The 27475-nt window shown below is 41.4% G+C and overlaps 1 protein-coding gene across 1 annotated transcript in view; it reads left to right on the forward strand.

The window, feature by feature from the left end:
* The first annotated feature begins 276 nt into the window (after positions 1–276).
* Positions 277–27475, forward strand: part of LAMA1 (laminin subunit alpha 1) — a 160732-nt gene continuing 133533 nt past the window's right edge. Inside the window, exon 1 of the mRNA XM_036322699.1 lies at positions 277–463. Coding sequence (XP_036178592.1) covers positions 277–463 — 187 coding nt within the window. The remainder of the gene's footprint in view (positions 464–27475) is intronic.

Here is a 27475-nt window from a genome sequence, read left to right on the forward strand (position 1 = left end):
GCCGCAGGGCAGCCCCCACGCCATCCGGAGCCGGGGGACTGTGCACACCGCAGGGCGGGGGGCAGCGGTCCGGCGGGTCCCGCGGCTGAGCACCGGCCTCGCTGGGGGAGGGGTCTCCGCAGCCGGGCCGGGGCGGGAGGGGCGGGCGTGGCGGAGGTCGGCGGGGGTGTGTCGCAGGGCCGGGTGCCCCGCGGAGAAGCGCAGCCTCGCGCTCTGCCCCGAGTCCCCGCGCGTGGTCCCGGCTTTCTGTCCCCGGCCCCGAGCGGCGGCGGCGAGATGCGCGCGGGCGGCGCGGGGGTCGCGCTCCTGGCCTCGGCGCTCTGGGTCACGGCGCGGTGCCAGCAGAGAGGTGAGCCGGGCCGGCCCCCAGCCGGGGGGTGGTTGCGGGACAAAGCCCTGCGCTTTGTGTCTTCCAAGGTCGGTGCTCGCATCCTCGTTCCCCTCCGACTGGAGGACCGGACACGTGGGTTTCCCCGCGAGCGTCTCCCCGGCCGGGGGCGAGGGGACCGGGGCGCCACCCCTGACGGTAGCAGCCCCCTCCTCCGACCTTCGGCTGAAAACTTGTCGGGCTCTGGGGGCCGCTCACTGACTTCTGCGATACCAGACCGCTGTTGAGAAGCGCCATGCGGGGGGTCGGGGGGCGCGGGGAGCGCCGCCCCGCGTGGGTCTCGGGCTCTGGCGCTCCGGCGCGCGGGGTGGGCGGCTGGCGGAGTGCGGGGCGCGGGGAATGAATGGAAAGGCGTTCTCCCGGGTCTCCCCCACTGTCCTGCGTTAGAAAGCCCCATCGTGCGCGGCCGGGAAGGGCAGGCTCCTCCGGCCACTGGCGGCCCAGGTGGAGAGAGACGCGGCGAGCTTCTCGCCCCTAGCCAGCGGTCCCGAGCGGGGGGGCCGGTCCGCACCGCAGACGGCGTCTGGGGCCCAGATGGCGCCCCCAACCGCGCTCTTTGTGCCTGGCGTCTTCAGGGGGCCGAGCCCGCTGGCTCCCGGCTCTGGTTCAGACCTTGGTCACCCTGGAGAGAGCCATTGGCGAAGGGAGGACTCGCCTGCTCGGGTACAGTGGCTCTGGTGGCAACGTTTGGGAAGAACAGAAACCCGAAGCGAATATTCATAGTTTCTGTCAATGCCAAGAGAGAAAAAGAAACCCTCTTTTCGGTGTACGGACAACCCAACCCCATTGCTCACTCTGCCCATAGGGTTAAGTTTTCCCAGCGTTGCTCGCTTGTTGGCTAAGCGGTCACAAGATATTGAAAACATCTTAATGGATGCAACACATGGCCATGGGCATGTGCGTACAAATACATCTTTTATTAAATGCATTCTAAGAAAAAAGCACGTGTCAAAAATAGGTAGGTGGCATGCGAAATACTGTCGTGGGAAAAATGTGTTTGGGCATTGTGCTGAGTTAGTCAGTCTGCAGAAACAAGACCATCTCATTCATTCAAGCATTCATGATGAAAGCATTGGACCGGAGCTGGAAACACAGCTCTGAATAGCTCAGCCCTGCGCCCAGCTAGGGCCAGGAGAGAGGGGAATTTGCATAGTTATCCTTGAAAGAAAAGAGGGGGCCTAGGAGAGAGAAGGCTTGGAGCTGGGAGCTGAACTCTTTTCCCTCAAGTTGCAGAAAGTGTACGAGTCCCAGTTTCCCACAGGGTGGAGAGCGAGCAGCTTGTCTCAGCTTTATTGTTATGAGAAATTGAAAGTCCTGGACGGAGGAGGAGATGCCCTTCATGTTTTCTGTGCCCCTCCAGGGCGATTATGAATGGTGTTTGGAGAAAGTGGGCCACCTGGGGCTTTCCTGCTTTAAGATGCTGTGGAAACCCACCCACAGCTGGAGCCTTTGAATCTGGCACACCGCCTTCAGTCCCCACCCCATCAGCCATCATCCTTCCTAACAGGCATCTTTGAGAGAGTTCTGATTAAAAAAATAAGAATAATCTGTGTCCCATGTAGATAGCATGAATTAGTGAAATTATATAACATGGTCATAATAAAATAATACTGATCTGTATCATCTCTGACGTAGCTTATGTTTTTGAAAGCAATGATTATCTAATAGCATTTACATGCTCAGTAACCCTCTATTCTTTCTGCAGTTTCTCCAGATTACTTTATGACTCACAGTATGTGACCCAATGACTTAATTTCCTTTGAAATGTAACTGGCTTAAAGTAAGCTCTATATACGTATAAGAAGTGGTGTGTTTCTACAAATAATGTTATGTTAAATCCACAGCTCACAGTTACGTATAATTATAGTTGTTTCACAGGTTGGCTCATCAACTCTTCTGTTTTAAACTGCCCTTTCCCCTTCTAAGTAACAAATAGACAATTCCAAGTATACAGAAAAAAATGTCTATTCTGTGAATGAAAGAAAATTTACTTCATTCTCATAAATGACATAGTATTCATATTTAGCATGTATGTATTCAGTAGTAAACTGTGTGTGCCTGAATGGATTTCAAAAAGTGCATTTTCCTTTTTTTAGTTGTATTCCCCAAGTAAGGGCCAATATAAAATATTGATTTTAGCAGTTGGAAACATAGGTATGTGTAATAAAAACATTACTGCCCACCTCCTACATCTCCTGGACTTTGGCCCACTCCATTTTTCCTCTCTCTTTTTCAGACATTAAATATAAAGCCTACATCTGTAGTTAATCTAGCATGATGGAGAATTCACATGTGACAAGGATATGGAGTAAACATATACACTGTTCTGTCTTATTCTGCCCCTCTTAGAATTGTACTGCTTTAAAAGCCACTATTATAAAATGTATATAAGACCACTTATTTCAAGGGAATCATCCTTGAAACACGCTACCATTTTATAATAGTTTATTCATAAAGCCCTATGGGTGTTCATTATTATCTACAGGAAATTTCTATAGGAAAATGACAAGATAAATCTTTATGTGTTGTATTCTCTAGCCTTACTAGTGGGAAACTGGGCAAATTACTTAGCTTCTCTGTGCTTTAGTTTTTGTCATCTGTAAAATGGGAATAATAATGGTGTCTCCCTGGAAGATGCTGTTAATGATGAACTACAAACAATGCAATAAAAGTGCGTAGAACAGGGCTTAGTATAGGGTTAGCCCTCAGTAATTATTAGCTGCAAGCATCACTACAGTATTACTATTTTGCACAGACTTATTGGAGAGGCCTTCTTCCAAGCTATATTCTCTGGTGTATATCATTGTTTAGAAACTTGGAGTCTGGATTAGGAATCAAAGTCTTGGGCTCAAATACCAGACTTGCCACTTTGATGAGCCATGACATTGGTAAAGTTTCTTTACATATCTGAATTCTTTTTAAAAAATATATTTTTATTGAGTTCAGAGAGGAAGGGAGAGGGAGAGAGATAGAAACATCAATGATGAGAGAGAAACATTAATTGGCTGCCTCCTGTACACCTCACACTGGGAATCTGTCAGTGCCCTGACCGGGAATCAAACTGCGATCAAACTGGTTCATAGCTCAGTGCTCAACTACTAAGCCACGCTGGGCCATATCTGAATTCTTAACATCTGTCTTCCTGTTTATAAAGGATGGGATTAATGTGATTAAATATCACATGAAAACAGTTACAGTGTTGGGCATGTCCTCGTGTCACAGGCATGCAATCCATGATGGTGGCTCTTACTGTCCGCCTGTCCTGCATGCTCACCCTCCTGGATCCCCTCCCTCTGTCACTGCCCGCATTAAGATTTGTTGATTTAACCAAATGAAAATCTGCAATCTGTCTCCCATCTTCTGCCCCCACTGCTGATTAGGCTCGGCAGTTGTTTGTTTTTCCCAGGAAATATTGTGATGATTCTCCCACCAGGCCTCCCTTCTTTGTCAGTACTGCCACCGCTGATTTTTCTAGGAACATCACCACCCTTTGTTGGACCAACACCTCCTAAACCCTTCACTTCATGTCATGCACATACAGAATGACTCTGGGGCAGGTCACATTGGGGATAAACCGAGGAGGCTGAGGCTCCAGCACACCTTTTGTCCCAGAGCTGACAGGTGTAATCTTGGGCACACCTGCACCTATTCATAACTCCCCAGTGTTTGCCGGCACATGGGCTGTTATGTGCAGGACAAGTGCCCTGTGTGGGTCCTAACCCCCTGGAAAACGTTCCCAGTCCCAGGATGCTCTTCCAATGCTCTCCTCCTAGCACTGCTGTCATACTCGCTGTTTCCATGGTGGTGTCAACAGTCGGCTGGCCACTGTGCCTCACTCTGGCTTAGGCTTCTTGAGGGAAGGGATTGTTTTAATTACATCTGTGTATTCATTGCTTTGCAATGTTCCTGAACATTAACAGCGACCTACCTTTACTGAGTCAAATTGAAATTAAGATCTGTACTTATGAATCAAGTCACTTAAAAATATTTTTGAATAGGTAATCCATGCCCATGGTAGAAAACTCAAAAGGTACTAAAGGCTGTAGAGAAAAAAGTTAAGTCTTGACTTTATCATTTTCTTTTGTTTTCTTGAGTATCCTTCCATAGACATTTCTTCATGTAACTCAAAAGCAAGCTACTTATGTAACCTACTTCTTCCTTAATAGTATAAGGGAGGTACCGGTTGTTTCCTGATAAAATATGGAACGATATTCCTCTCTCCACTACCCTCTGCCATTCTACTCCTTCGATGTCACTATTGCAGGATAGTAATATGTCACTTAATGGATGTACATACTTATAAAATTTCCACCTTCCAACTTGTTCCTTCCAAGATAGTCTTTCACAGAAAGCATTAGACCCATGTTGCCTAGATCTTTTGGAATTTAAAAACTAGATCATCAGTTGACTTCGCAACATTGTGCTCCTTCTAAACTAAAAGTATTGTTTACAATAGTAGTAATAAGCTATTCCTTAAACAGTAAATAATTTTTAAAACTATATCTTAGGAGATTTATGGTGTAGAGAAGTCAAATTTGAGGATAATTCTTTTAGAAGTTTAGCAGTGTTATTTACTTCATCAATAAGTATAACTCATGATTGGAACACCTATGGCAGACACGGAGAAACTTAATTAAATTTTTTAAAAAATTGATTTCCGAGAAGAAAGGAGAGGGAGAGAGATAGAAACATCAATGATGAGAGAGAATGAATCATTGATCAGCTGCCTCCTGCATGCCCCCTACAGGGAATTGAGCTCGCAACTTGGGCATGTGCTCTGACCAGGAATCAAACTGTGACCTCCTGGTTCATAGGTTGAGCTTCAGCCATGAAGCCACACCAGCCCGGTGAGAAAACTTATTTTTTAAAAGTAATTCCCAGTGAGTAAAGTTAAGCCTGTACTTTGAATACAAAAATTAACTGAAGACAACTAGAGAGAACGCTTGATGATAGATCTTAGGTGAAATTTTTAGTTACATTCCTCAGAAGTATTTGGATGAACAAGAGAACTGTGGTCTCCTATGAAAGATATATGTAGCTTTTTATGTTTGCAAATAATTCTTTTATTTGTTTTATTTCTAAAATACTAATATGTATCTATGGACAATTGATTAAATAAATGCATTTCAAAATTAATGAGGAGAAAACAATCTTTTATAGAAGTAATTTAGTTAAGGTCATGAACTTGGAACATGCGTCCCAGGGAACTATTTCAGCATGCAACACCACACTGTAGCTGGGTTCGCTGCATTTTCATGTCCTTTTGTGGAGGGTGACAGTCCCTGCCCAGAGTAACCACTTAATAACACAGAGCCCTTCTATTTGGGTCTTTGTTTTCTCAAGTTTGGATCAGGGGAGCTTTCTTTGCGTTAACTTGTTCCCAGTGATTTTGTGTCTTGCTTGGGGGCAGGAGACAGACAATGGAGACAGTGAGATTCCACATCAGCTTGGTGGATAACATTCTTGCCTAGGTAAGCGTTTATCTCAGACTGTTAATCCAGAAACACCATAGACTTACATAAGGTTCTGATTTCAGCGTGATGCACATTATTTTTTCTTTTCTGAATCCACCATTTGAAGTTTGGATCTTTTCATTCCTGAAGTTATCTTGAAGCCTGATCTGTTGGCCCAGCAGGCAGTATGACTTGAATTCTTGTGCCAGACAACCTCCTGTATTGCTGGTGGGAATGTCAAATTTAGATAACTCAGTATTTATGGAAAGTGCCATCTTCTCCCATTCCCTAAAGAATTTCTTGCATTTTGTTCCATTGCTCCACAATTTCCTGCCATAATCCCAGGACATTCTCTACAACAATAAAGAAGATGCTTAAGTTTAGTAGATCATTTTTAGTTAAAAGAGAATATTTAGATTTGAAAAAACATACCTCACACTGCAACACATTTAAATGCCTTCCAACATTTTTGTAATGACAGAATTTTACTTTCAGAAAGTGATTATTTGTTGTCGCAGTCCCAGCACAGTAATTCTTTCCTGCCTCAATGACTCCCTCTCTGCTTCTCCCAGTCCGTGACATTCTTTCGGTTACCGTGGTGGCTTCATCTTACTATTCTTCTTCTTTTTTAAAAAAATCTCCTTATCCAGATTGTCTCTCTGAATTTTAGTTCTTCCTTTAAAAAACTCCTTGATTTATTTTTGTCTTTTCCTGTTACCACTGCAAATGATCACCAGCTGTCTAACTTATTACCATGAGCTACTTTGAATAATGCTGGCTTTCCCTTGATCTGGTCTCACATGCGTTAGGCTAATGTTGCTACAGCACTGCCTTCATCATGCACCCCTCTGCTTCATCCATTCCTGCTCCTGCCCATAGGCCACTGCCTTCTGTAATCCCTCCAAATTAATTCACAGGCAACTAGCCCTATCCTCCCTTTCTATCCTGAAAATCTCCTTCCTCTCTAACTGCAAGTGGGTATTGACTTTCAGCTGCACGCTATGCTCCCGTTATTCCCTCTCCTGAATCGCACCCTCATTCCTTACCTAGCACCTCGCGGGACCACCCATACACAGCCTGCAACTTAGGCCCTAGGACAGCCTTGGTGTTATGGCCTCTATCGACTGCCCTGTTTCTGAATTTGCACTGTACCTTGTAAGTCAGACTTCCCACCCAACCAGAGTTGCCATCAGGTCCTCTTTTAGATGGCTTGCCCTGAATGCCATCAATCAAAGCCAAAAAGAAGGGGCACTATTCCTTCAAAGATCAAAACCTTCGTTCTCAGCACATTTCTTTCAATACACAAATAACTTGAGGGCACAGGGTTCTAAAACTAAGGCCTAACCCATTGGGAGGGGGAGGGCAGTAACACCCTCTGACACTGCAGAAGTGGCCGGGCTGCTTTAACAGCCATACAACCTTTGTCTAACTAGTCCCTGGATTGCACTCCCAGCTCTAAGTCCTGGCCCCTTCTGGCCATGAGGTCCTCCAGCCTCCTAGGCTTCATACTACCCAAGAGATTACCATTCGGCAGGTCTAGGAGGGATCTGGACTCTGTTTCAAAAAGCCATATTCAAATTTTGGTATCCAGAGGCACAAAGACCTTTGTAATTTCAAGTAGGCCCTTTGGGTTTCTAGTTTACATAGTTGTTTCCAGACCTGTCTTTGCTACTTGGCTTACTTTCTGTCCCTGTAGCTGTACCCTGTGGTGGGCTAGTACTCTTTCCCCACCCATCAAAATTTCCACTTTCAACTCCTTTATTCTGACTTTCTAATTCTGGCATTTCTTCCTTTTTTTTTTTTTTTTTTAAATTGAGGTATATTGACATATAACATTATATTAGTTTCAGGTAGACAACATTATGATTAGATATATGTTTATATTGGGAAATGATCATATAATAAGTCTAGTTAATATTCATCAACATACAGTTGCAAACCTTTTTCCTTGCAATGAAGACTTTTAATATCTCTCTTAGCAACTTTCACATATGAAATACAGTATTAACTATAGTCACCACTGTATAGTGCACCTCCCAGACTTACTTATTTTATAACTGGAAGTTTGTACCTCTGACCTCTTCACCCAAACAATACCTTTGTAAAATCTAAACTCCCCTCGCATTGCTTTTCTTTAAGGGAGCTGGCATTTTAAATATTTCATACCTTCTTGGGGTAGGAAATATTTTCTTGTGCAATTGTCATTTCTATTCAGTTTTTCTAATTATTTTTCCTGTGTTTGCTCATTCATTTATTCACTCATTCCTTCATTCAGTGAACAAATATTGGGACACTGAGTCAGGGATGTACATTCAGCCGCCATCCTCACTGTGATTCTGGGGAAGTTGTTGACATTCTTGGTGGACTTGCTTTTGAAGTTCACAGAACCAAAAGTGCATATATGTTTTTTAAAATATATTTTTATTGATTTCAGAGAGGAAGGAAGAGGGAGAGAGATAGAAACATCAATTGATGAGAGAGAATTATCGATCGGCTACCTCCTATCATGGGTGGACGCTCTATCCACTGAGCCAAACCAACTAAGGCCCAACAGTGCATATATTGAAAAAATGTTCTCCATAAGAAATAGTCAAAGAAGGAGTAGTTGGATTAAAGTCACAGTGGTGGAAGTTGCCATCTATATTTTGTTTGCTCCCTTTCTCTCATGAACTCAGAGCTCACCGACGTAACTAGCTCTTCGGTGTGCTCTAGGAGAGCAAGCACAGTTAATAGGAAGGTCGCTCTCTGGGCTGCACATCGGATTTTAATAACATCCATGCCCAGGTGAATCCAGTGGTCATTATTTTGAGATCCAGAGGGACAGGCAGTGGGATTAGGGAAGTCACTAAGCAGAGTGATAATCTGGGGAGTGTGGGTAGGGAAAAGACAGGGTTCCAGCTCCAGAAGCCTGAGGGACCTTAGTGGGACACCCAGATAGTAATTGAGGATGGAGAACAAGGAAGAATCCCAGTAATCAAACTAGACAAAATTGCCTAGGCATTTTGTCAAACACCAGTTGGCCATACATGTAAGTGCATATTTCTGGATTCTCTGTTTTGTTTCATTGATCCATATGTTGTTCTTATGCTAATGCCCCACTGTCTGGGTTCATTTGGCTTTTTACAGAAGTGTTGAAATAGGTAATATAAGCCATTCAGTGTTGTGGAACTTTTCTAAATTAACTTGACAGCTGTCGGTCCTTTGCATTTTTATTAGTGTCAGCTTGCCAGTTTCTACAAAAAAAGCCAACTGGGATTTTGATAGGAATTAGATTGAATCCTTAGATTAGTTTTGGGAGAATTGCTGCCTAACAATGTTGAGTGTCCCTACCTATGAATAAGAAACATCTCTTCATATTCTTTAATTTCTCTCAGAAATGTTTTATAGTTTTCAGTATATTGGTCTTGAATTTATTTTGTTAAATTTTTTCTTAAGTATTTTCTTCTTTTTCAGTAAAAACCCTGGAATGCATGGAGAGTGGATCTAGCCCTTCTTTGGAATTCCTGTTTCCAGGATCTTCCTGTGAAGTGTGTGGCTGGCCCAGCTGTCTGTAGCTTGCTTCTGTTGGGGCTTCAACCTCAAGCTCCTGGAGCTGGGAGCTTTCCCCATTCATTTTCTACTAAGTTTATGACTTTTACAACAACATGGCTGGCCATGTGTTTCCACTCTCTGCTACAGATCAAGTCAGCTTTTGGGTCTCCAGCAGAGAAATTGCTGGTTTCACATTGGCCTCGCCCTGGTAATAACGCTGATGAGCTTGGTGAACATGGACAGCCCTGGGCAGAGGGCTGATCTCTTCTACTGGTTGTATCTGAAACCCTGGCAGATTTTCATAGAGAAAAGTTTCCTGATTTATCGTTAGTTTTCACTTGATTTAGAGTCCTGAAATGGTGGTGGTTGTTTTTTTTTTAAAAATATATATTTTTATTGATTTCAGAGAGGAAGGGAGCAGGAGAGAGAGAGGGAGAGGGAGAGAGAGAGAGAGAGAGAGAGAGAGAGAGAGAGAGAGAGGAACATCAATGATGAGAGACAGTTATTGATCGGCTGCCTCCTGCATGCCCCCCACTGGGGATTGAGCTCACAGCCTGGGCATGTGCCCTTCACCAGAATTGAACCCGGGACCCTTCAGTCCACAGGTTGATGCTCTATTCACTGAGCCAAACCAGCGAGGGCTGAAATGGTTGTTTTTGAAAATTTTGTTTAGTTATATAATTATTCATATTGGGGGAGGGTTTTCAACCTCTTTATCCTGCCATTGCCAGAAGTCCCTCTGAAATATTTTAATGTATATAGATATCTTGACTACTTGAATTTCTCTAATGAGAATCCACTTTTATTATTCATCATGTCATTAACAATTCACCAATTTTACTAATAATCCATTTCTGATATTCCACTTGCTAAGTAATAAAGTCCTAATGTTTATGGAGACAAATAACAGAACATAGTTGTGGGTGCATCTGGACTATGGCAGTCTTCCTGACTGGAATACAGCTGACTACCTTTGGAAGGTGCAGCATCTATTTTAATGCTAGTTGCTTATGGGTAGTTTAACATGAGTAACACACACACACACACACACACACACACACACACACGGGTGATACCAGTCTTTATATTGAAGTCTTTTAATTTCAGATACTGTACTAGTTACTGTTTATGTGTAAATGGATGTTCATCTTGAGTCAAAGCTGTTTATGTCCTCAGTGAGTAATTGTCATCACACTGTAGTGAAGAACTCTGGAGGATTTGAAGTCCCTGCATCCAAACAAGTGCTGTATTGGAAGTTTGGGAGTGCAGTCCCAAGAAGGGCTGACATTCTGCTATACACAAAGTAGGCCCCTAAACTTGCCAGCTTTTTCAGGGTGAAAGCCATGTGTCTGGAGAAAACAGCAGGTAGGGGTCGGTGCTGAGGCACTAACTGAGAAGGAAGAAACACGGTAAGTATGGAAGGTGCAACTTAGAATTTAAACTGAAAGACCTCACTGTTCGACAACATATCAGAGATTTGCAGTTTTCTCAAAATGGGAAACCTGTATGTGAACCCCAGTGGAGTGTGTAGTAAAGGAAGGACATTTGGTTTTTTAGTGTCTTTTTCTCAAAGAAAATATGTTACAGAAGATGTATATAAATGTGGTTTATTTGAGAGCAACCTATTATTGCGGTCTGGCCTGGGTTCTGATTTCTTTATTACTAACATGTGGAAATAAAGTGCATGTTCTCTGCCAATATACCTGGTATCATAATAAAAATATGTTATAAGGAAGAACTTAGAAAATAAAAGGGAAGTAATATTAAAACTCTTATTTTAATGAGATAAAGAAAGGAAAGAAGAGGAGAGAGAGAGAGCGAGAGAGAGAGAGAGAGAGAGTCTGAAGGGTACTGCTGTGGTGATGAGTGGTGTTTCCTTGACCCTCCTCATCTCTATCAGCTGTTTTCTTCATCAGAATGGGGAGATAGCCCCACCTTCTATGAATGGCCCTGCTTTTGCTCTCAGAGGCTCTCTTGAAAACGCCTCTCTCTCCATCTGTCACCTAGACCTAGAATCTGGAAGCTCAAATGCAAGGTCCTGAGGCATCCAGGGAACAGATGTCCTGCTGTCCTCTCAGACCAACCTCTCCCCACCTTGTGCAAAGCCATCCCTGCAGGCCCTCTGTGAATAGACACTTGGAGGAGCCTCATCCTCTGCCACATCAGACTGGTCAAAATTCCATGAACCAGCAGGACTGGGGCTTAAATGGGTGGCCCTCTGTCAGAAATTAGCTAGTGCTACGTAAATGCCCTCCGTTTAAATTTTAACATTATGTTATAACCATTTCACCACGTCTTCAAAAGCATTGTTTTCAATATGAACGAACCAGGCCAGTGGCAGCATCATTTAAGGGGAACAGGGCTGAAAAATCAATGCACTGGTTGGCTTTAATAGATTTTCCTATTGGATGCTCAGTTGACCTTGTTTGTATGTTGTGTCTTTAATTTTGGAGCCATTGAAGGTTCTTTCCTCCTTACAGTAAGCCAAACCTTTGTTTTAACTGAAGCACCTCATTCCCTCTAAAAATAGTTGTCAAAGCTCTCCAAGAACTGAGTGCAGGATGGGAAGTCTGGAGTTCTGGTTAAATAGTGACAGAAAGTTGCTGGAGTAAGCATGACCTCACTAACCAGTCTGATGATCTTTGTGCTAAGTTTTGGCTGAATTGGCCAACTCTAGAGTGTTAGAACTGGAAAAAAAGCCAAGAAATCATTTAATCTCTTGGACTTCAAGCAGCCACCCCAGGAAGATGCTCAGCCATGAAGCATCTCAGCCCTCCTCCCCCAGACCTGCATTTTAATGAGATCTCCAGGTGACTTCTGTATATAAAATTTGAGAAGTACTTCCTCTTTGCAAGCTTGTGTATAGAATGACATTCTAATATATGTGCATAGTTAGGTCATAGTTATTACATTTGTGACTGCTAAGGGTCATCTTCCTCTGTCTTTAATAGTATGGCGTTATTAATTCAACCTTAGATCATGTTGATATTTTTCATAACATGTCCTCATATTGTGTATCTCTGTCACCAGGAACTGTAATGTCTTTTCTACCTTTGCCAAGACTATGCTGTGCTTGCAGGAGGGTTTGGGGGGGGGAGTAGAAGGTCTTGCATATATCCTTATTCCACTTGTGCTCGTTTTACTTTGGCCACTGTTGAGATTCCACTAACTCCACAAACCACACACAGGATGTCTTTTTACATCGTTACCTAAATTAGGGTTACTAATATTAAACAACATTATTATTAAAGAAGGAAGTGTTGGGCACATGGGGTGGGAAACCCAAGTGTCTGCCCTCAACCCAATATATGTTATGTTGCTTCTCTTGTTTGGAGAGATATCTTTTTGGGAAAGCACTCTTCTTTCCACTTTCCCCACGAGGATGCACCTGTTTGGGGAGTGATTTCCTTTCCAAGAAAATCAGTTCAGGTGGAGACCTCTAGGGTGGCTGTTACCGGTGAGACGACGAGACCTCAGCTCTTGTCTTCTTGAAGGAAAGATTTCAGTCAAGAGACAAAATGCAGCAAAGCAAGTATGAGTTTTTATTGGCCATAGAAAAAGCACCCTCAGGACCGTGAAACAAGGAAGGGCTTAGCATAGAGAAGCAACAGGAAACCCTAGGCTGGGCTGCTTTGGCTCACTGGGAAGTCAGAGAAAAAGGGGCCTTGGAGACAGGTTCAGGGGGTGAGCCCAGAACGAGCTGCCACTGCCCATTGCTCCCCTGGTTACAAGTCTCCTGGGACCCTGTGAATTTAGGAGATGCCCACCTGTGGGGGAATGAAAGGGGGAAGGGAATGGTTCAGTGCCTACTGGGTCCTTCATCCAGAGGGTTTTTGTTTTTCTCTTGCAGGTGGGAATCTTAGGGGAGGTCCCAGAGAAAGATTTCAATAGATTATTCATCAGCTTTTCAGATCTGCTCTTTCAGGGTCCTGGTCTCTGCTGATTGGTCAGCATCAGGGCAGTGGTAATTAGTCATTACAGCTGGTTCTGGCATCACCCACCTGGGTTTGCTGCTTTTCTGGGTCTGAAGCTTAACTAGAATGGAGGCCTAGGTTATCTCTAGGGAGGAAAGGTCACAGGGTCTAAAGTGCATGACCAGTGATATGAAGATCAGGGGGTCCAAACTGCATGATCATTGATATGTTAGGGAAGGAAAGGTTACCTTGGGGCCAGGTCCTTGTTTTCTCAGTTTTGCCCCTTGCTAGGTATCCAGGGCTTTCTGCCCTGTGACCTTCTGTACCTGGCCCATCATCTCTGCTCTGCTATGTCTGTCTAATTGCCTATCACAGAATTAGCCGAGACTCACGAGTTGTGTGACAGAAGGAAAACCTGGGGGTCTGTAGTGTGATGGAGGCCAAAAGAAGATAGTGTTTAAGAAAGAGAGAAAGGTCATTTTTGACAAAAGCTACAGTGAGGTCAAGTAAACTGAAAGTAAACTGAATGTTGGGTTTGACAAAATGGAAGTTAATGGAGGCCTTGAAAAGGGCAATTTATTGACTTAAAGGAACAGAATTCCAACCAGAATTGAGGGAAGAGTAAATGTGAGGCAAGGAGCTGGAGACAGTGAATACAAGTCTTATAAATGTCCTTGACATAGTAACAGCTTTTTTTAAACAATGGGAAAACTATTATATTTAACATATGTATCTCTATAAAGAGGAAGCCAAATTTTAGAAAACAAACACCAAGGGTACTGGAATTCAATATTATTTATACAGTATTATTTACCCCAGTGAGAATTATACCAAGACTAGGGGCCCGGTGCATGAAGATTCGTGCACAGGGGTGGGGGTTGGAGGGGTCCCTCAGCCTGACCTGTACCCTCTCCAATCTGGGAGGCCTCAGGGGAGCCCTCTCCAATCCAGGAGTTTCTATCTTTGCAGTCATATGAATGAATTGTCTGAGACCCCCCAACCCAGTTTGGTTTGTTGCTCACAGAATAATAGAGGCATTTTTTTTTCCTTTGCTTCATTGGTGGAGATTTCCTGGAAGTTTAGGATATCTTCCCTTTAATTTTTCCTAGACACTCTGATTTTACTTATGTCTCTCATCTTTGCTTTCCCTCCATCCCCCACTGCAACAGTAACTTGCTCCAGGCTCACTTTGCTCTAGTGTCTAGGACAGCGGTTCTCAACCTGTGGGTCGCGACCCCTTTGGGGGTCGAATGACCCTTTCAAAAGGATCACCTAAGACCATCGGAAAGCACATATATAATTACATATTGTTTTTGTGATTAATCACTATGCTTTAATTATGTTCAATTTGTAACAAAGAAATTGGGAGTCACCACAACATGAGGAACTGTATTAAAGGGTCAAGGCATTAGGAAGGTTGAGAACCACTGGTCTAGGAGATCCATCTGCCACCAGAACTATGATTCCCAGCATTCCTGGTTCTCCCCACGCTCTGGGCTTCCACTTCTGATCCTAGGGCTGCCATCAGAACTACTATTCCCAGAATTCCTGGTGCTCCCTGTGCTGAGAGTGACCGAGGGAGCCATGGCCCCCCAAACCTCGGCTCTCCTGCTCTGCTCTCTACCCGGTGACCGAGGGAGCCATGTCCCCCAAGCTGCTGGCTCTCCCACTTCTGCTCTCCGCCCAGCATCTGTGTATGCAAATTAACCCACCATCTTTGTCAGGTTAATTTGCGTATTCACCCTGATTGGCTGGTGAGCGTAGCAAAGGGACGGTCAATTTACATGTTTCTCTTTTATTATATAGGATAATTTAACTCTGTACTTTTGATGGAAGTGTTTAGTTCTTAAATATATTTGTCTACTGTTGGTCTGCAAGGTGAAAGATAGCTCAAATAAGTTAGTTGTTTGTAAAATGTCCCTTTAGATATGCAGTAGAATAAAAGAAGCTGTAGTTGGTGGATCGGGGTCATTGTACTGGAGTTCAGGTTGAGGTAGTGACACCATCTCGAATGTGAAATGATTTTATCAGAGGTTCTCAGACACCTGTGAGGATCATCCTCAGTTGAAGCTTCCACTAGGCACTTCCAGGGCCGGCCACGTAATTTGAAGAGCTGGTGCACAATGAAAATGTGGGGCCCCTTGTTTAAATTATGAACAATTTCAAGATGGTTTCAGCAGAGCATTAAACCAAGGGTGACTACTGGTCACACACACTTATGAAGCAGCCCTGGGCCTATTCCTAAATGAGGATGCCAATGTTTCAAAGCATAAGCAAGTACAATCTATACAGTAGAACACAGAGGGGCAGAGGAAAGGTGAAGAAATAACTGAGACCTTTTTTTGTGTGTGGAAAAATTGATGGTCTTTGGAAGTTTTTGGGCTGATGAACATGTTGAGTTGATGTTTTTAGGTATTTCAACTATGATATAAACAGTACAAATGTTATACATGATAAAATGTCATGAAACTTCATCATAACTCAACAGGGCTGGTGATATTCAGTGTCAAGGCTGTCCTTGCTTTTGGACTTTCCTTTAAGAGGAGTTCACTCCTGTAGGGACTTGGGAAGGATATAACATTTAAAAATACATGCAAACTTTAAACTGCGTTTGTGGTTTGTCTGTGTGCAGTTATGATTTCGATCAGGTAGAATTATTTAAATCATAACTCTTCAATAACAATTTAAATTTTTTGGCAACAAAAGAGAACATTTCATGATGAATGAACTGTATTTTTTTCTGCAACAGAACTTCTATGCTGAATTAAAAGCTGCAGTGTCATGGAATACAAGTATTAAACAAGCCTTTGTGGGAGGAGTAGGTGAACGCTGATAAGGCCCTGTTTTCTGCAGACAATGCTTGTGCCTTGCTGGCTCATAGGCTTCTTTATCTCACAGTGAAAACTCTGTCTTTGTCAAGGACATCTTGAGCCCATTGCTATGGAAATGGAAGTCTAGCAAAGCCCTGCTAAGGTCTTTCACTCACCAACCCCTCTGGTTTTTCGGAGATTAATCTTCTCTTCGTTTTCCCATGTGAGAAAAATAAAATCAACCATGTTAAAGGTCAAACTCTCAGGAATTTGGATTGACTTTTCCTCACTGTTTGTGTGAGGGTCTTTCTTACTCTCCCTCTCTCTCCCCCTCGACCCCCTTCCCCCCCACCCCCTTCTCACTGTGCTGGAAAGGGCCTTGGAATCTCTAGAAGGCTTTTCTTTTACTAACAGCTGTCAATGATTAAGTTGGTTTAGTCCAGAAACTGAGTACTTGCTTTTGTGGTGGGTGGGAGGAAGGGGATGATAGCAGCCTTTCTCTAGTTCGTGCTTCTGTAGGGCTGAAGAGCTAGCTCATGTCTGCAGGAGACTCAAGCTACCCTCACTTAAAACCCTCCCAAGTGTTAGATTTTTCTTTATTTGAGAAATAAAATAACTATCTGGTAACATTTGGATAATTCTCACTGGCAATGAAAGCCCTGTTTGTTTCATAATGAACAAGCAAGACTTCCATGTATTTCAACATTAGCTTTGATGTTTTGTTATTTAAACACTCTGAGAATACCGGTATTTGATATACAAAACAAGTTCATTTAGCAGTGATTAAAATGGTTTTTAATTTATTATGTTACATGAAATAGAATTTCTTTAAATATTGTACTCTTGTTATGACAAAGTATTTGGCTTAGGTTTCTCATGGGAAAGGAGCAGAGGAGTAAGGAACCACTTGTTGTAAGAAGTTGCTATCAATTGCTGATCAATCAGAAGTAAAAGTGATGCAGGTGTTCCCAGGGTTTGGGGACCCGAAGGTCACTGACACATTGTGGTTCTTGGCTTTGTGCAGGAAAGAATTCCAAAAGGAGCCAGCATAGAGCTTAAAATGAAAGGGAATTTATTAGTGAAGGAGTGAGACAGAGTGGGCTATTCCACCAACAGAGCAGCCTCTCTTTCTTGGGATTTATTTCTTTTATTAAAGCCCATTTAATCAAAGGACAGGGCATTCAACAAGGGGGAGGAATATTCAGGCTTTTTTGACGGGAGGGGGAGAAAAAGGGTAGAGACCTCTCCAAAGAGCTCTGTTTGGCCATTTTGGGTCCTTATATGGGTTTCTTTTCAGATCATGGTTGCTCAGGGTGTGTGTTTAGTATGCTAATGTATTACAATGAGTGTATAATGAGGTGAAATTAGTTGCCATGTCAGATCAAGCTTGACTTCTGCCAATTCTAAGCCAAAAATCTGTGCCTAGCCGGCCCCAAGTCCCCAACTCAGCCTCACGTTGGGCTCGGCCCTGGGTGAGTCTGAGAGGGAGCGGTGGAAGATTAGGAAAGACAGACAAGAGAAGAAAGCTGGGCGCTAGGTGGGACGCTGCCCTCTCTGATGGAGAGACAGTGCCAGGGCCTGCAAGCTGAGTCTATATTTTATAGTCAGATTTCATGAGGCAACGTAAGGGCGTGGTTACAATGTTCTCGAGGGTTTCAAATCTACTCAATTATATGAACCTGATCAAGCTTTGTTTACTTGCTGCACCTCCCGCAGCCTATATCACTTAGCTATGTGGGGCTACAGGTTCGGACCATAAGGTCAAGCTTACAATTATAGCCTTTGGCTATAATTGTGCTGGGAGGGCTTTGCCCTCCAAGCTGGGACTTGCACGTGGCCATGAGAGGATTGTGCCCTCTCATTAGTCCAAGGCTTGAAACTGTCCAAACGCTGTAGCCGCTCTCCACAAAAATCTGTTCGAGGTTGATATTACTATCCCCTTATCAGTCCAACCATTTCACCATACACCCTCTCTCTAAAGTAGGAAAACAGTTTTATTTATGCTTATGTTTCAAATACATCAACTTCAAAATGTACAGTTATATTTGTATTGTTTTCTGTAAAAAAAAAAGTTTGAGTTAGGATAAATTTTGCTACAGCTTGTTAGTGGACTCCTGAATATATTGGGGTTGGAGATGCACTATTATAAGGAATTTCCATTTAAACCCTCCCCTGTCTGTACCCTTCTCTCCTTTTATAAGTGCCCACCATCCTCGGCATTTAGAGGGAATGTGTCCCTAAAATATGTTCGAATGCCAAATGCAAGAAACCAAATGATAACTTACATTTCATGATAGTGATTTTGTTTCCTGAGAGGGAGAGGTTAAAGGTATCATGAAAGTTCTGGTTCAGGCCACCTGGGTGATATGGAGGACTCATTTTTCATTTAGTTCTGCTGAGCTGGAGGCAGCTGCTGCTACAGGCCCACCTGGTCAGGTTACTTGGGAGCTCACCTGAGCAGGACATGAACTCTTAGATTGGCCTGAGTCCCTCTCAATCACCTTCACAATCTACCTGCATCCAAAGGCCAGGGACCTCCTGGAACTAAGTTCCTAGAAGAGGTGGAGAAAGGAAACCTTAACGGTTAACCAAAGCACTTTCCCTACCAGCGTTCTTGACCTTTTGGTGCTCTTTGGCAAAGCTCACAGACCTATTCACAGCATGTTTTTAAATGCATAAAAATATATTATAAAGAAATTCAAATATATTAAAATAGAGTGCTACCCATGCATGGCTATCTCCTTGTCACTTTTGAGGTAACTCTTCCAATGTCACCTTCTCAGAGATGCCTTCATTTGTCAGCTTGCAGAACAATGAAAGAAGATTGTGATTGAGAAATGTGCAATTAACTTACAGGGATTCAACAACATACAGAGTGTTTCAAAGGCAACTATAGACAGAGTAATAAGTTAAAAAAAAGAGAAAGCGTCTGGGAATGAGGCTGGGAAGGGTGACTTATGTGAGAAGGTCTAGCAGTTCTGCTCAGCCTTCTTGCGGTTCGTCCCCGGAGTGAGCGTGAGGGGAGCCTGCATTCTGTCTCCTCCATGCCTCTCTCATGATGCACATCACCGGCTGAGTGTGTTTCTTGTATTTAAAGGTAGATACTTTTCTTACTCGGTGGCCCTTATATGCAAACCAACTACTTCATCCAAAATTTAATTACAAGGACAGAGACACAAATACATGAAATATAACCATAAAAGTCTAATTATATTTGAGAAAATTTGTATTAGCGATCTCCACTGATAATATGAAAATAATAATAGCAATTCTTTATTGAGCTCTTCAGATATTGTACTAAGCTTTTTACCCACATCATTTCATTTAATGCTCACAAAAATCCCCAGGCACTATGTTGCTCATTGCATAAACAAGGAGAGTGACAGGTAAAGCCCTTTAGCTGGCAAGTGGTAGACCTGGAATTCAAACTAGGGGGCTGTCTGACTCAAAAGCCATTGTTCCTACTACTTACCCAACACCACCTGGTTCCATAGGCACTAATGATTCTAACAGAGTTCATATAAAATACCTGATTGGAATAATGGACATTTCTATTTTAAGGCTGGACAGGTTAGATATTAAATATGCCATAGGAAATAGAACTTAACTGTTTTGAAAGAATTCCATCACACACACACACACACACACACACACACGTGTTGAAAAACAAAATTCAAAATTTTAAAGATCTTATTGGTTTTATTCAGTGATTCATGAATCAGGCAGCATTCAATCTAATAGAAATAAACTTGGATGAGCTGTATGAAATGAAAGGGTTTTTATAGGCAAAAGAGAGCGGGAACAAGGAAGTTATACTGGACAAAAAGACAGGTTGGTTATTGCAAGATTGCTTTCCTTTTAGAGGATGGCAAGGGTCTACCCGCAGATTACCTGACTAGTGCTGATCAGGCAATTCCTGCATGACCGGTTTAGGATTCCATTTCTGGGAGAGCTAGAAACTGTAATTAAGTTTTGGTTTGGCGACATGGGATTTAATAGGAGCAACTCCATTTGGGGCTAACTGTGTTTTGTTTTGTTTTATCACTGAGGAGTAAGCAAGAATCCAGAAAGGGCTATTGCCATAAGCTTAGATGGGAAGCACAGCCAGCCTCTGAGGGTCCTTCAGCTTAGGATCAAGGTCGTATGAAACATCAGTTGTTTCTCTTCTGCTCCTAATCAGGTGGATGTCCTGAAGAGGGACTTTCAAATAAGCAAAGAAAATAATGCTACTTTATGTTTCTATTTGGTTATTTTATCCAAGAAGATTAACTCTCTTTGCCATTCTGTACTTTCATAAAATGGAAAAAAAGCTATTCTTAAATTATTTTCCAAATAGTGAGAGAGAGAAGTAAAATTCTAGAATCATAGTATCTGAGGAAAAATGGGTTCATAGAGGCACTCATTTAATACTTGAGGAAATATGTCCTGGCCATTTTGGCTCAGTGGATGGAGCGTCGGCCTGCGTACTGAAGGGTCCCAGGTTCGATTCCGGTCAGGGGCATGTACGTTGGTTGTGGGCACATCCCCAGTGGGAGGTGTGCAGGAGGCAGCTGATTGATGTTTCTCTCTCATCGATGTTTTTAACTCTCTATCCCTCTCCCTTCCTCTCTGTAAAAAAATCAATAAAATATATTTAAAAAAATAATTGAGGAAATAGAGGCTCTGAGGGTTGACTGGCCAGACATATTGTTGGTTAGTGGTGGAACCAGGATGACAATCTAGATTTAGGCTCCTGCTTTGTGCACTTGCTGGTAATCCAAGACTGTGAGAGAACATTTCATTCATTTACTCATTTTTTCATTCAGGTCCCAGATATAGGACATTCACAGGGCCAGAGGCTGGCCTAGAGCAAACAGAACAGGATTCTGCCCTGAAGGAACTCAGGTGTTAATAGAGAGTTGTTTATATTTTTTGGAGAAGGATAATGAGGAGAGAAGAACTGGGGGGAGACTGATCAGCAAGTTAATGATCTCTGTGTAAATGGTAAGTGCAGGGAGAGGGCATGCTGATGATATAAGGCAGGACAAAAGAAAAACATTGTATTAGCCTGGAGTTCAGGGAAGACCTGGGCTTAGCTTGAAGGATGAGTAGGGAATGAACGGATATATGAAAGCTGCACAGGAAGGAAACTGAAATCCATTTGGAGAGCAATGAGGAGCCATGTAAGGATTTTAGACCTGCTCTTGCCTGGGCACATGCCCTCATACTCCTGCCTGGGTTATGCCCAACTGAATTTCATATTCTAGATTCTCTCCTTGAATCTATTTTAAGTATTGCTGCATTTTTAATATTATACTTATCAGAATATATTTATAGATGTCTGTCTTTCCCTCCTGCTTGTAAGAAGAGTCTTGGGGTAGGAATAGCACAGCTTCTTCATCTTGGTGTCCCAGGGAGATGCCTGGCATAGTGCTTTGCACCTAAGAGCTCTCATTAAAAATGTATTGAACTTTTTTTTTAAGAGTTCATGTTTTTAAAGTATTTTTATTTCAGAGAGGAAGGGTGAGAGATATATCATCGATAAGCTGCCTCCTGTACACCCCCTACTGGGGATTGAGCCCGCACCCCAGGCATGTGCCCAGACCCGGAATCGAATCATAACCTCCTGGTTTATAGGTTGACCCTCAACCCCTGAGTCACACCGTCTGGGCAAAAAATTTATTGATCTTAATACAACGCTCTCACCTGCTTTTTACAACATATGAATATGTTACTAAATGTGAATTCACGCATCCTTTAAAAATTTATGTCATTAGAATACCTGAAATATTATTAGAATACCTTAACTATTAAAAATTTATGTCATTAGAATATCTAAACTATATTTTTAGAATACTTTGATGTTATATTCTGGAAGAGTATTAAATGTTTCTAGGATTTCTCACTAACTAATGCCATTTGTAGCTGTTTGAGGTCCTGCTCTTGTTGTTCAATAAGGTGATACCATATTTCAAAGAGAGTTCTGGAAACAGGATAGTTTATTTGTAATTGCAGTCTTCCCTAATCAATTTATAGATATTTAAATGATATGTGGGTGAGATTAGGGAAGTGAAAGTTGTAATTATGGGGGGGAAAAGAATTTGAATGTTTTTTAAAAGTCACAAGTTTCTCAATTCAGAAACTTTAAATTCCTATTTTTTCAAATATCTTCATGGATTGAACAAGTAGCTTTGACTGTTTTTTAGAAAAAAAACTCCTGACACCAGAAGCCACTTTTATTATTCAGTCTTATAAAATATTCATAATCTTTAATTTCATGCTGAGAAAAAATGACCTGAAATATCACCACACATCCTTTAACTAAGAATTGCAAATCATTTTTACCCCATAACATCAAATGATATGGATTAGGCAAATAGCGTTTTGTAGAACTTGCGTTGTTTTTTTTTTTTTCCAAAATAGAAAAAAAAACTCATTAGAAAAAACTTTCGCTTCTCTTGCACACAAATACATCGTGAAGGCCCTGAGCCATTGGCCCTGAATCATTTCAGAAACATTGATAAAGAAGGTGCCCTGAGCCTCAGGGCTAGTCAGCATTATATATACTCTCTTTTAAGGTGGTGAAGAGATTTTCTACTGGGAAAAACCCAGAAGCCTCTAAAAATGAATTATTCAACTATCAAAGTCTCTCAGCTGAAATCTTTGGTAATTGTGTGTAGTAGCATTTTTGTCAGCTTTGTGGCAATTTTTCATCTAACAGTAATAAATGAATTTCTAGCAGATTAATGTGGTCCTGAAATATATTTAAGAAAACCAAATGTGTTCAGGCTGTGAAGAAAGGATTTTTTTTTTTTTTTTTTTTTTTTTTTTTTTTTTTTTTTTAGCTACTGGTGAATGAGAAGGAATTTATTTCATGCTCCATGGAGTTTGGCCTTATAAAGCCTTTAGCTACCAGTTAAATACAGGGATAGAAAAGTGATTCCATTGTGTGCTCTGATTGGGGGGAAAAGACAAATTAGTATTCCAGCAATACTACTAGTAACTAAAGTAAATAATGTCTCTCAACAAAAATGTGTCGTCTAATTTATTAGGTGACAGCTAAGTAATGGTAAAACTTGTCACGTGTGTCCTGCAACAGCCCTCCTTCTGCCTTTGATTTTTACATGTAAAATCAAACTTTTGTTCTTGGTAGGTTCTTGATCCCAGCGCCCTTTCTCACCCTTTGATTTCCCATCCTTCCTCCTAGCTGAAGCTCACATAGTTTCCCTTTAATTGAAATATTTTGGTTGTCTTTGAAATGATTCAGCAACCTAGGGGACTTTTTAAAAGAATTCTTTTTAAAACATGTTTTCTCCAGTACATATTTCTAACTTTCTTTCATCTTCTAGCAGATGTGATCATATGCAACCAGGAATAATAATAACTATGAAGAGTAAATGTAATATATATAAGGAATAATAATTTTAGTAAATAGTTTTTATTCAAATACTAGTATATCTGAGAAGAAAGATTTATTTAATTCTAGGGAAATATAACCAGGGTATATTTTTGAAATTAATTATTTAAAGTTCTTTTTTTACACAGCCATGCTGACAAAGGAATTTATTTTTTATTTTTAATTTAAAAAAGCATACTTAGAATACCAGCCAGGTAAGGGAATATGGACATTCTTTACAGCCTTTCTAGGGCAAGAACTACCTGATACTGATTAGCACAACTGAGATACGATTTTTATGTCCACATTTGGCCTTCCTTTTCTCAGGGATTCAGAGCATGGACTCCTGAGTACAGCGAGCAGGGTGCCCTCAAGACTGCCCCACCCCTTCTACCCCCACTCCTCCCAGGAACTCAAGGTCTCCTGGATGGGAGGAAGCCCTGGGCAGAAAGTGGGGGGTTCTCTTGATGTGGAGCAAACTGGAGGGGAGAATAAAGAACAGTGGGAGCATTTGTTAAGTTATCTGGTGAAGTGTTTGTTGATAGAAAAATGCATTGTTAAATCAGTACCGGTGACCTTGGCTTCTCTTCCTTGCTTGACTAGCCTGTGGAAGGGAATGGAGAGAGTTGATTGTACTGCAAATCTAAATGCATACATGTGCTTCAGAGCCAGAAAAACATCACTTAGGTATTCGGATAAAAAAGACACCACAGTTTAAAACCATATTGTATTTGCAATTGTTAACTCATAAGATACATTCGAACCAGATAACTAGAAGGTTATGGTCATAAATGATGGAGAAAATTAATATTTATCTCAGTATCAAACAATAAATATCAGCTCCTTCGCCATTTAAGTATCACTCCCAAGAATTACATGTCACTTCAAGAGGTAGATCATTCCATTAAGTGTAAGTGTCTAACTAGTGGTTGATAAAAATAATAATTTGGGCCCAGCTGGAGTGGCTCAGTTGGTTGAGCATTGTCCTGTGCACTGAAAGGTTGCCTGTTCAATTCCCAGTCAGGGCACATACACAGGTTGTGGTTCGATCCCCAGGCACATATAAAAGGCAACTGGTCGATGTTTCTCTCTCTCTTTTTCTCTCTCTCTTTCTCCTCCCCCCTCCCTCCCTCTAAGCATGTCCTCAGTAAGGATTAATAAGCATAACTAATGGACACAAGACACTGGGGGTAGGGGAGGCCAGGGGGAGGTCAAGGGGGTGGGGGGAAAAAAGGAGACATATGTAATACTCTTTGTAATACTTTAAGCAATAAAACAAAATTAAAAAAAATAATACTAATTTGGGGAACTGCATAATTAAAGATAAAGATTCATCTGTTTCCTCATAAAGCCTTTTTGATTGAAAAATAAATCCCTTTAAAGGAATATGATAAAAATGAAAAACTTTAAGTTAAAAATGAAAATATAATGTGACATATTAAAGATAGTATATGATGTGTCTGTGTTATGCTCCAAAATTAATAATTAGTGCTCTAACATACAAATATCCAATTACTATTTTCTATTGAGAAGCTAAGGGACTGTTGACTTGAATAGGGTCATTCTGCTGTGATAGAACTACTAATAGGTAGCTCTGTTTTATATGGAAAGTCTTTGAAAGACTATCTAATAAGTTACTTTTTAGCCAGTCAGAGAAAGATAAATATCACATGATTTCACTCATTTGTGGAATATAATGAACAACATACACCAATGAACAAAAATAGAACCAGAGACATAGAAGCATCGAATAGACTGTTCAAACTATGAGAGAAGGTGGAGCTGGTGGGGGTTAAGAGATCAACCAAAGGACTTGTATGCATGCATATGAGCATAACCAATGGACACAGACAGGGGGGTGAGGTCATGTGCTGGGGGGTGGCAGCGGCTGGGGAGTGGTCAATGAGGGAAAAAGGAGACTCTTGTATTACTTTAAACAATAAAGAATTTAAATTAAAAAGATAAAAAGATAAAAAAATAAAGATGGGCCACTTTAAAAAAAAAGTTACTTTTTTTTAGGTAGATGGCAAGTCTTTAAATTTAGGAACTCTTACAAAAATAATCATTTTATTTTATAAATTAAATCATTAAGATATTTATAATAAAGATTATTGACAAGATTAAGCAGTGCCTAAAAAAAATAAAAGTCGAAGACATGAATTGCTTCCATATTACTAACATTAGATTGTGCTTTTAAAAAATTTCACTGGAAAGGAAATATTTCAGAAATAACATTGACTCTATATTCTTTATAAAGAAAGGATTATCTTCTGTGATCTCTGAAGATCAACTTCTTGTAAATTAGAAAAACCCCACTTAGCTAAGACCCCGCCTTTCAATACTCTCTCTCCATTCACGATGCCCTTTCATGTAGCAGCCTCTTCAACATCCTGTACATGTGCTTTCTGGGTCTTCATAGAATCTCACTGCTATTATCCTCTCATCCCAAGATAAAGTCAAATCTCTAAAGAACCTAATGGAGTTATTTTCCTCACAGTCATCGAAAAATTGTTTTCTGAATAATTTGGACCAGCTGCTTAAAGATAAAATTCACTGTAGACAAAAGAACTGTACAAAGGCAAAGATTACTACTGAATTGAAGAGAATTTGGGAAAAAGTAGATCTTTGTGCTCTCAAGTTTTGCTCACCAAAGAAAACAGTCCAGAAAGGAGGAGGAGAGAGAAAAGTATCCTGGGTAATGATAGGAGAGACCTTGTTAGTGCTAGCAGAGGCGACTGGAACAACATGGGTAGGAAATGGATGCCCTTCTTATAAGTGAAAGGTGTTTGAATCTCATTGGCATATATGTGCACTGGATCATTTGAAACTTCTTAAAATCTATTTTCACAACATTTCATAAAAATTTGCATCAGAAAAGCAGAAAGAACTGTACAGTGAACATCTATCTTCCCACTGAGAGTCTACAATGAGCATTTTACTCCACTTTGTTACCTGTCTGTCCCTGTAACCATCTCTACCTACCCATCAATCCAGCTTATTTTTGGTGCATTTCAAAATGAGTACACTTTACTCCTAAACTGTTCAGCATTTACACCAACATTTTTTATGATTTTTTTAAAATTGAGGTAAAATTTTTTTTTTTTTTATTATCATTTTATTTTTTTTTTAATTAAATCTTTATTGTTCAGATTATTACATTTGTTCCTCTTTTTTTTCCCCCCATAACTCCCCTCCTCCCAGTTCCCGCCCCACCCTCCGCCCTCACTCCCCACCCACTGTCCTCATCCATAGGTGCACGATTTTTGTCCAGTCTCTTCCCGCATCTCCCACACCCCTTTCCCCCCCAGGAATAGTCAGTCCATTCCCTTTCTATGTCCCTGATTCTATTATAATCTACAGTTCATTCTGTTCATCAGATTATTTATTCACTTGATTCTTAGATTCACTTGTTGATAGATGCATATTTGTTGTTCATAATTTGTATCTTTACCTTTTTCTTCCTCTTCCCCTTCTTAAAGGATACCTTTCAGCATTTCATATAATCCTGGTTTGGTGGTGATGAACTCCTTTAGCTTTTCCTTATCTGTGAAGCTCTTTATCTGACCTTCAATTCTGAATGATAGCTTTGCTGGATAAAGTAATCTTGGTTGTAGGTTCTTGGTATTCATCACTTTGAATATTTCTTGCCACTCCCTTCTGGCCTGCGAAGTTTCTGTTGAGAAATCAGCTGACAGTCGTATGGGTATTCCCTTGTAGGTAACTGAGTTTCTTTCTCTTGCTGTTTTTAAGATTCTCTCTTTATCTTTTGCTCTTGGCATTTTAATTATGATGTGTCTTAGTGTGGTCCTCTTTGGATTCCTTTTGTTTGGGGTTCTCCGCGCTTCTTGGACCTGTAAGTCCATTTCTTTCACCAGGTGGGGGAAGTTTTCTGTCATTATTTCTTCAAATAGGTTTTCAATATCTTGCTCTCTCTCATCTTCTGGCACCCCTATAATTCTGATGTTGGTACGCTTGAAGCTGTCCCAGAGGCTCCTTACACTATC

Source organism: Myotis myotis, unplaced genomic scaffold (assembly GCF_014108235.1).
Source record: "Myotis myotis isolate mMyoMyo1 unplaced genomic scaffold, mMyoMyo1.p scaffold_m19_p_9, whole genome shotgun sequence".
Lineage (NCBI taxonomy): Eukaryota > Metazoa > Chordata > Mammalia > Chiroptera > Vespertilionidae > Myotis > Myotis myotis.